General features: G+C 51.9%; 1 protein-coding gene across 1 annotated transcript in view; it reads left to right on the forward strand.

Moving 5' to 3' along the window:
- Positions 1-10,566, forward strand: part of Ifnlr1 (interferon, lambda receptor 1) — a 27,634-nt gene extending 17,068 nt beyond the window's left edge. The window contains exons 3-7 of the mRNA XM_013032415.1: positions 1,317-1,501; positions 3,849-3,991; positions 5,634-5,790; positions 6,618-6,748; positions 7,859-10,566. Of these exons, the coding sequence (XP_012887869.1) occupies positions 1,317-1,501; positions 3,849-3,991; positions 5,634-5,790; positions 6,618-6,748; positions 7,859-8,575 (1,333 nt within the window). The 3' untranslated portion in view covers positions 8,576-10,566. The remainder of the gene's footprint in view (positions 1-1,316; positions 1,502-3,848; positions 3,992-5,633; positions 5,791-6,617; positions 6,749-7,858) is intronic.
- The last annotated feature ends 8 nt before the right edge of the window (positions 10,567-10,574 follow it).

The raw sequence follows: 10,574 nt of genomic DNA on the forward strand, positions 1-10,574 counted from the left end.
TGTGTGTGTGTGTGTGTGTGTCTGTGTGTGTGTGTGTGCGCACCTTGGGGCTTGAACTCAGAACCTGGTGCTATCCTTCAGCCTTTTTACTCAAGGCTGATGCCCTACCACATGAGCCACAGCTCTGCTTCTAGCTTTTTGGTTGCTACGTGGGGATAAGAGTCTCATGGACTTTGCTGCCTAGGTTGGCTTTGAACCTTGACTCTTTGATCTCAGCTGCCTGAGTAGCTAGGATCACAGGTGTAAGCCATGGCTGCCTAGCCCCACTGGGTTTTGCCTCTGTCTACCACAGCTCCGTGAGGGAGGTGTTGCAGGTGGGAGACTGAGGCTGAGGGACAGTCACTTGTCTAAGGACCAGAGCTAGGCGTGGGTAGAGCCAGGGCTCCCATCGTCTTCATGTTGAGCTTTCCTGCACGGGGCAAGCTCCTTTCCATCACAGCCTTTTCCTCTTGCTGTTCTCTCCCCACGCTTCCCCAGGCTCCCTCCGTCTCCTCACCGGGTCTCAGCCTCAGAACCATCTTCTTGGCCTTTTCTGAGTCACCTTTGCAAGCATCCCAAAGAGATCATTTGGGGTGATTTTTTGGGGGGGTCCAGTCATGGGGCCTGAACTCTGGGCCTGGGCGCTGTCCCTCAGCTCTTCAGCTCAAGGCTAGCGCTCTACCACTTGAGCCACAGTGCCACTTCCGGCTTTTTTCTCTTTGCTTTTGTGGTGCTGAGGAATCGAACCTAGGGCCTCAGGCATGCAAGGCAAGCACTCTACCACTGAGCCACCTTCCCAGCCCATGGGGTGATATTTTACCAGTTCCTGAGTTGATCTAGTTGCTATGACTACTGCCTCTGGTCCCCTCCCATCAGGTCTAAGTTCCTGGGAGGCGGAGGTGGGGTGGGACCATAGCTGTCATGGATTGCTGATTCAAGGCTGACCAGATTTCATCAGGGATTGAAGTCATTGATCTGCACAGTGCTCAGCATGGCACCTGGCATACAGCAGGGGCCTTATCAATGCCTGAATGAGTAAACATATGGAAAATACTCACTGGAATAGTTGTGGCAGCTACCACTATGGAGGCCCCGGAGGGAGGCATTGAGCAAGTGAGGGGCAGAGCTAGGACTTCCAGACACATCTGTCTAGTTGTAAAACTAAGTTCCTGGCCAGCCATATTTTGCCCCAGCGGATGGCTGGACTGGGGAGTGGGGGCAGCTGGACAGATGGGCAGTGGGCTGGAGGAATGAGTGACCACATGTTTGGTAAATTCCTCTTCAATCCAGAAGCTGCATTCACAGTCCCCTGTTTTCCTGTCTCTCCCCCACCCCAGCCTCCTGACCCCCAAACGGTGGCGGAAAGTAGAGAGGTGCACGGGAACCAGGGCACTGCTGTGTCCCCTGATGTGCCTGAAGAGGCAGGACCTGTACAACAAGTTCAAGGGACGTGTGCAGGCTGTGTCTGCCAATGCCAAGTCTCCAAAAGTCGAGTCCAAGTACCTGGACTACCTGTTTGAAGGTAGGTATCTGTGGGGAAAGGACTGACAGAGAACCGCTCCTTACCCAGCAACTCTGCAAGGTGAGGCAGGGGCCTTCAGAGGAAAGAACAACAGGATCTAAACAAGAGATCCATTCAGTTGTCTTGCGTGTCCACAGAAACTGGAAAATTCCACACTTGCTGTCTGTCCAGAGTTGGGAGCCAGGGAAACTAGTAGCTGCTCAGTCCAAGAAGCAGGAGGCCTCAGAATGAGACAGACAAGAGACAGAGACAGAATCAAAGGGTGGGGGGAGGGAGGGAGGGAAGAAAGAAGGACAGGAGACTAGAGAGGCAGGGATCTGACATTAAAGGGCCTAAAAGTTTTCCGGAAAACCACAGTACAAGTTCAAGTTCGGAGGCAAAGGAACCTGCAGCAAATGCACCTGCTCAGGAACAGAGACCGAGAGTGGAAGAGCAAGTTTCCCTTTCTGCTTTCTCATCCATCTGGTCTCTGTCGCATGCTAGGGGTTCTCCACACACCGGTGCCCAGAGACAGGCTCACAGACTCGCTGTCCATGTCCCACTTCCCCAAAGCAGAGAGCACCTGTCCAGTGCAGCCCGGGCTCCCACCAGCCTCGGTGAGAAGGAACCAGGGACCAGCCACAGCCTGGAGCCAGATCTGCACAGCCCCTGACTTCACTCAGGGAGGCTGAGGACTTCTAGTTCATGGAGGAAATGCAACAGAACCTCCTCCTGATAACAATTACCGTGTTCTGCTGAGCCCTGGCCATGACCCAGTGCTGTCCCAGTACCTCTTTTTTTGTTAGTATTATTTTGTGCCAGTATTTGGGCTTGAACCCAGGGCCTCACATTCTTGTTTAGCTTTTTTGTTTGAGACTAACACTCTACCACTTGAGCCATGCCTCCACTTCTGGCTTTTTGGCAGTTAATTGGAGATAAGTGTTTCTTGGACTTTCCTGCCTGGGCTGGCTTTTTGAACCTTTATCTTCAATTCTCAGTCTCCTGAGTAGCTAGGATTATAAGCGTGAGTCACTGGTGCCCAGCTCTCACATACATTTTGTTATTGTTGTTGTTGTTATTGTTATTTATGCTGGTTCTGAGGCTTGAACTTCAGGCCTGGGCACTGTCTCTGAGCTTTTGTGCTCAAGGCTAACTCTACCACTTGGAGCTTTAGAGCCATTTCTGGCTTTCTGGTAGTAGTTGGACATAAGAGCTTCATGGACTTTCCTGCCCGGGTTGGCTTTGAACTATTATCATCAGATCTCAGCCTCCTGAATAGTTAGGACTACAGGTGTGAGCCACTGATGTCTGGCTACATACATATTCCTATATTTGTTAGAAATATTTTTCAAATTTAATTGGAAAAGTGTTTTCTATACACCGTAGAAATTTGGAGAATAGGAGAAGATAAAATTAAAGAGGGAAAAATATTGCCCATGCCTACCTAGAAATAACGTGTATAACCACTGGATGGGGATGGAGGTATTTTATTTCTTAGCCTCACAGGGAATTTCTGAAGTTCATTTTGATCAACTCACTTAAAAAAAAACTAAAAAAATAAAGCAAGCTGGGCACCGGTGCTCACACCTGTAATCATAGCTACTCAGAAAGCTGAAATCTAAGGATTGCAGTTCAAAGCTAGCCCAGACAGAAAAAGTCCCATGAGACTCTTACCAGAAGTGGCCCAAGAGAGTGATAGCCTTAAACACAGAGTGGCTCAGGGACAGCACCCAGGCCCTGAGTTCTAGCACCACAACTGACCCCAAAATAAAAAGCAAAACTCACAGAAGCTTAGTAATGTGCCAGGATATACCATTAGTAAGTAATTGATGGGGATAGTGTGTGAGTCTGGGTCCTTCTGCGCTTAGGCTAGGCCGAGCAAGGAAAGGGTGGTCTCTAGGGCAGGATGAATATTCAGTTGCCGTCATAAAGGCTTAGCTCTATTACTGTCTGTCCAGGATTCTCTAAAATGTTTAAGGGTTTTTCCTTTTCTTTTTTTTTTTTTTTGTCGGTCGTGGGGCCTAAACTCTGGGCCTAGGTGCTGTCCCTCAGCTCTTCAGCTCAAGGCTAGCACTCTACCACTTGAGTGTCAGCCCCACTTCCGGCTTTTTCTGCTTATGTGGTGCTGAGGAATTGAACCCGGGGCCTCATGCAAGCAAGTCAAGCACTCTACCACTGAGCCACCTTCCCAGCCCCGGGTTTTTCTTTTTCTAAAGTGGGAATTGTGTGAGACTTAAAGAAAATAGATCCTTGGTTGCTCAGTAGGTGTTTGACAAATGCCAGCAATGCCTTCTCCCTTTTGAGAGAGCTAGCAGAGGCAGGTAATGGGAGACAGGGAGCTGACAGGTCCTGGTTCTGTTTCTATCAGTGGAGCTGGCTCCACCCACCCTTGTGTTCACTCGGATTGAGAAGATCCTGGTTGTCAACGCCACCTACCAGCTTCCCCCCTGCATGCCCCCCGTTGACCTGAAGTATGAGGTGGAATTCTGGGCAGAGGGCACCATAAACAAGGTAAGAAGCCCCTTTCCTGACCCTAGGCTCCGCCCCTTCTCCCCACCACTCTACCAAACCCCAGCACTCCTCACCTTCCCATGCATCCTACGTCCCATCTCCTGGCAGTCAGCCCCTGATTATGCTCAATGAGACTGGCCTGTGAATCCCCCTGCCCCCGCATTCAACCAGAGACCAAGCTCTGGACAGGTGGAAGCCATCCCACTTCATTTAAATATTATTGTTGGCCTCTTCTCATCCACTCAAATTTGTCTGAAATAATGTATGATAAGGTGCAAGAGACTGAGTTACCAGGTCACCAGGTTCATTACAGGAACCCCCAAAATACATACAAAGGCTTAGAAGCAAACCAAAAGAACCGAGAGATAAACAAATAACTTTCCATCCAGCTTCAGACCTGTTTCCAGTGCCACCTGTGTATGTGCCCGGATCTGTGTAAGGCAAAGGTTAGCTTACTCTTTCTCTGCAGTACTGGACAGCAGATGTACCAGACTTTTGACTCTGCTGTTGCATCACAAAGTGAGCCACAGAAGCCAGGCACCAGTGGCTCATTCCTATAATTCTAGCTACTCAGAGTCTGAGATCTGAGGGTCCCAGTTCATAGCCAGCCCAGGCAGAAAAGTTCATGAGACTCCTATCTCCAGTAAACTACCAAAAAATCTGGACTCTGGCTTAAGAGGTTGAGAGCTAACCTTGAACAAAAGAAACTCAGGGACAGCACCCAGGTCCTGAGTTCAAACCCCAGGACCAACACACACACACACACACACACACACACACACAAACCCCAGGCCCAACACACACACACACACAAACACATGCCACAGAAAATGTAGAAACCCACAGGCATCCCCAGATTGTTGCACAAAGTCAAGAGACAGGCCGGGTTCCATCCAGGGCTGTTGTTTACTAACCTCGACTACTGTTCTCATTCCTCCTTGAGCCCAACTTCCATACCTTGTGTTCCTGTGTGGCTCCTGCTTTCCAGAACCTCCCACATACACGGAAACATCTTATGAAGCTTTATAACTATAAACCATTTTACAAATCAGTTAAAAAGCAATTCTTAAAAAAGTACTTCACAAACATTTTAGACTATCACTGGCCAATATAAATAACCCATGAGCCCCCTATGTCATTTTAAATGCCTAAGTTTAACTGCTTAAAAGAGAACAGGTCAGGGGGCTGGGAAGGTGGCTCGGTACAGTGCTTGCCTTGCATGCATGAGGCCCTGGGTTCGATTCCTCAGCACCACATAAACAGAAAAAGCTGGAAGTGGCGCTGTGGCTCCAGTGGGAGAGCTCTAGCCTTGAGCTGAAGAGCTGAGGGACAGCGCCCAGACTGAGTTCAGGCCCCATGACTGGCAAAAAAAAAAAAAAAGAACAGGTCAGCTGGATGCCATTGGTTCATACCTGTAATCTTAGCTACTCAGGAGGCTGAGTTCTAAGGATCATAGTTCAAAGCCAACCTGAGCAGGAAAGTCCATGAGACTCTTACCTCCAACTAACCAGCAGAAAAGTTGGAAATGGACCTGTGGCTCAAGTGATAGAGCACCAGGCTTGGGCAGAAAAGGTTAAGGGACAGTACCTAAGCTCTGAGAGCCAGTGTTCTTCCATCAAACAGAGCCCGTTTCTTTCTCCAGACCCTGTTCCCTGCCACCCTCTATGGCCAGCCAGTCCATATCCCTCTGAAGCCTACCTCTGGCAGACGCCACTGCCTCAGGGCCAGAACCATCTACACCACCAGTTCCAAGTACAGCCGCTTCTCTGAGACCCACTGCTTCCTCCCGGAAGCCCCCGGTAGGTGCAGAGCGGAAGTGCTGCAGGCACTTCCCACAGACCACACAAGTCCCGTGAGGCAAAGGTTATAAGCAAGGTCACTAGTGGTCATAGCCTATAATCCTCACTACTCAGGAGGCTGAGATCTGAGGATCCCAGTTCAAAGCCAGCCTAGATAGGAAATTCTATGAGACCTTTATGTCCGATTAACCACCAAAATGCCAGAGTAGAGCTGTGGCTCAAGTAGTAGAGTGCTAGCCTTGAGGGCAAAAGCTAATGGACAGTGCCCAGGCCCTGAATGCAAGCCCAGTACTAGGGGAAAAAAGGGGAAAAGAACTGAATGTAGAACTCTCACCTGGCTGAACAATCCCATTTTTCCTCACTCACTGTGTGTTTTCAGAGTTTCATAACTTCTCTGAGCCTTGCTTTCCACAGTCTATAGTGTGGGCTTGTTTGTTTTGTTTTGTTTTGTTTTGCTGGTCTTGGGGCTTAACTCTGGGCCTGGGTGCTGTGCCTGAGCTCTTTTGCTCAAGGCTAGCCCTCTACCACTTGAGCCACAGTGTCAGTTCCAGCTTTTTCTGTGATTGATTGGCGATAAGTGCCTCATAGACTTTCCTGCCCAGGGTGGCTTTGAACCACGATCCTCAAACTCAGCCTCCTGAGTAGCTGGGATTATAGGCATGAGCCACAGGCACCTGGCTGGATGGGCTTGTACTTAGGTGGACCAGATAGGCTTGTTCTTAAGTGGACCGAATAGGCGGATGTCTTGGGAGCACTGAGTGTGGGATGACCGGGTACCATCACTACACCTACTGTGTCTGTCATCACTGTCCTCTTCTCTTCCCCAGGGGTCGGCTGGGCAGTCCTGGGGCTGCCCTCACTCCTGCCTCTGCTGCTGCTAGTTGCCATCGGGGTTATGATCTGGAGGAACGTCAAGGGGAACCCCTGGTTTAAGCAGGCGAGGATGCCTATGGCCCTGGTACGGCAAGTCGGAGGGGAAGGTGGGGAGGGGGCAGATGGCAGGAAGTGGGACTGACTTTCAAGTAGATGACCCAGATTGGATTATCACTTATCTTTTTTTTTTTTTTTTTTTTGTCGGTCATGGGGCCTGAACTCTGGGTCTGGGCACTGTCCCTCAGCTCTTTAGCTCAAGGCTAGAGCTCTACCACTTGAGCCACAGAGCCACTTCTGGCTTTTTTCTGCTTATGTGGTGCTGAGGAATCGAACCCGGGGTCTCATGCATGCAAGGCAAGCACTCTACCACTGAGCTACCTTCCCAGCCCCCTATCACTTATCTTTGAGTCAAGATTTTCACCATTAACAAAACAAAAGAAAAAAAATGAATCTGTCCCTGACTGACAAATGCCTTTACTTTCTGGTAATGATTTGTCACTGTCCCCAAGTGCAGCCCAGGGCTGGCTGGGGCCCCAAGAGAGATGGCTAGAAGGGGTGGAGGAGAGGCCTGGAGGGATGTTACTCTTTAACTGAGGCTGAACCTTGTCCAGGGTAGCCTCCGGACAGCATGGCTCCCGTAGGATGGGGTCCAGCTGGGGGGAAGGAGTCCCAGCCACTGCGATGGGGCCCTGCCTTGATGAGGACTTGACACTGACACCTCCCCTTTCACCCCTCAGTGATGGTCCAAGGACTTGGGGCTGGCTGGAGCCCCTCCTTCCCCCCCACCCCCCTGCAGTGGGCCAGCTCTGAAGTGCATGTATACAGTGGCTCCCTGGGTCCCCAGCAGGCTTAAAGTCCAGCCATGCTGACCATACACTGCTGGATGGACACACACACACACACACACACAGGCTGTCCTCTGACACACATACACACACTGGCTGTCCACACACACACACACACACACAGGCTGTCCTCTCCAAACACACACACACACACACACACACACACTCTGGCTGTCCTCTCTCCAGCTGTTTGTCTACTCCCTTATTTGTGCTTTGGGGGTGGGGGTTGGGAGTCTCAAAGAAACAGCTTACGCATGAACCCTGCCTCGGGTCCAGGGAGCCCCTGACTCAAGGCACCAAGCACAGGAAGCCTGAACCCTCTCTGTTCTTCCCTTCCCTCCCCAAATCAGGACTTCTTGCGATACAGACACCCTGTGGTAACCTATCAGCCCAGTGAAGCAGAGTCTCTGGATGACTTAATCCTCTGTCCTGCAAAGGAGCAGCTCAGGAGAGCCAAGCTGGCCCCTCCAGTCACAGCCCCCCACACCAGACAGGCAGGCTCAGGAGACAGCGCTGAGGACGAGGACACAGACGACAGTGACAGCTTCCATGCCTACCTTTCCTCACCGCTCTTCCTGGCCCAGAAGCTCCAGCCAGCAGGACCCTCAGTGGGGACCCGGACACCCCCAGCCCCAGGATCTCCTGCCTGGGATTCCTCACACGGGAGCAGCCCCAGCACTGGGGACTCCTCGTTCTGGGAAGAGGCTGGGTCCTCCAGCTATCTGGCCAAGAAGGAGTCAGGCCAGGGGCTGGGTGGGGACAGGCATCGGGACTCATCGGAGGATTCCGGCTCCCCCAAAGAACCCCAGAAGGATGGCCTCTCCTGGTGGGCCACCTGGGGCTCCCCAGCCCCACAGCAGAGTCTGGTTCCTGGGGAGCCCCCGGTTTCTCTTCAGACATTCACCTTCTGCTGGGACAGTGGCCCCGAGATGGAAGAAGAGTGGGAAGAGGAGGAGGACGAGGAGAGTGAGGGGGGATCAGAACCTGAAGACGGCAGCATGGAGGCCGAGCGCCTGCAGAGAGCCCAGCTCAAGAGTGGGGTGCCGGGGCATTACCTGGCCAGGTGAGCTAGCCATGGCCTCCCACCTGATCTGGTGCTGCTGCCACACACACAGCCATACCCTCCACCGAGGCCTCGGAGGGTTTGTACAGCTCCCTGGCATTCTGCCTGGAGGCCGCAGAGCAGGAAGATGCCGCTGGTTCCTGGGCTGAGCAGGAAGATGCCACTGGTTCCTGCAGCCAGTCCGTCCCCTTAGAAGCTGCAAGAAAGCTGTAGGTACGGATGGGCCCAAGTCAGCCCAGTGTCCCATGGTGACAGGTGAGGTCGGGCTCCTGGGAGGAGCTCCCGCAGGGGGCATGTCTGGGGCAGCAGGGCCTCATCTTCCCACTGAGCTCTCTGCTCCCGGCTGAGTGATTACAGACAGGCCCCCCCGAGTTGGAAGATAGGATAGAAAGCACTGTTTTTAATACCAGACAAGCCTAGGTTCAAACCCCAGCTCGGCTATTTCCCCTTCCTCGTTCTGTCGCTGTTTTGGTGCCTGCAGCTGCCGTGAGCGTCTTGGGTGTGAGCAGCACAGGCCTGCTGTGTCAGTGGGGCTGTCTGTGCGGTGGCTGGCAAGATCCCCCATCCATCCATGACCCACCTGAAACCCCTAAACCCAGAGTGGCTGAAAGCCCCCCCCCTTTGCTTCTGCCCACCCACAGTGGGCTGAACTGAGAAGCCAGAGTCCCAACAAGGGCAGCTTGCTCCCTCTCCTCCCACCCCCATGGGGCCTACCCCTCAAGGGGCTCACTTACTGATCCCCACAGGATCAGACTGCTGGGTCTGGGCTCCCTTTTGCATGGCACCTGGGGGTGCTTTGTTGATGGTTGAGCAGCGTCTTTGGGGAGAGGTGACTGTGCTTTGCTCAGAGCGCAGTGACTCACTCCCGGCCTCTACTGGCTTGCTTGCTGCACAGTAGCAGAGCTGAGCTGTCACCCTCAGGCCTGAGGATTTTATCCTGAACAGTTGTAGCTCTGGGGCCTGGGCCCTGCCCTTTACCCTGCCAGGACTTTGCTCTGCTATACAGAAAATGAAAAAGGATCTTCACAGCCATTTCCCTCCAATAGTGTAGTTTTGAGGCTGAGCAGACAGCAAGACCCAATGCCTGTGGAGAAGTTTCTTAAGGATATCTGGTCCAAAAGTCCTCCAACCTGTTCCCAAAGGCCTCCATATTTGGTTGTGGGGTTGGGGCAAGGGGCCTAGGGCCCTACCCCCCTCGGTCAGAGCCGCCTCACCCCAGCCTGCTCCATGCTCAGGGCCTTGCAGGTAAGATGCATTCCACTGCTAAAGAAGAAGCTAGCAGAATGCTTTAGTACTTGAACACCTGGCTCTTTTGTTTCAAGCGAAGAGTCTGAGATCCAGAGTGACAAAGCCCTTCTCAAGGCCACCCAGCAACACTGCCTTACTATGTGTCCCCAAGGGTGCACTTTAACCTCTGCTTAGCCAGGCCAACTCCTCCTGACCCTCTGGCTTCATCAATAAAGTCTGTAGGTGTCACCCAGGATTTCCAAGAGTCACTAAACTGGCAGGTGATCTTAACCACTACATCTGGAGTGCATGCTCACACGTGTACAGGTATACACGCTTCATGCACACAGGCATGCGCAATATAATAATGTATGCCCTGACTGCTGAGCCCAGAGGAAGAAGAGCAAAGGGGGAAAATGTGGCTGAGGAAGAAGAGGGCTGTGGCTCAGGGGTAGCTCTGGAAAATGTCCCCAAGCCCATTGTCCTTTCTAAGACCCAACCAAGCTGCTTGGGAAGGTGCTTTCTAAATGAAAAGTCACGGCTGTTGTCTCGGGACTGAATACTCACTTCCTTTCTAGTCTCTGCCTTATTATTTTAAAAGTATTTTTTTGTACAAACTTTTTCTACTCTGAGCTTTTTAGCAATTTTTAGTAATTCTATTTTTTTAAAGTGTGAAGTATGAGGGAAAAGGCCTGGAAATCAATCCAGTCTTTGCTCTTATACCAGTGTTTACAAAGCCTTCTCCATCTGCAGTGACTGGAACTGAGGTGGGGGTG

Source organism: Dipodomys ordii, unplaced genomic scaffold (genome assembly GCF_000151885.1).
Source record: "Dipodomys ordii isolate 6190 unplaced genomic scaffold, Dord_2.0 Scaffold6, whole genome shotgun sequence".
Classification (NCBI taxonomy): Eukaryota; Metazoa; Chordata; class Mammalia; order Rodentia; family Heteromyidae; genus Dipodomys; species Dipodomys ordii.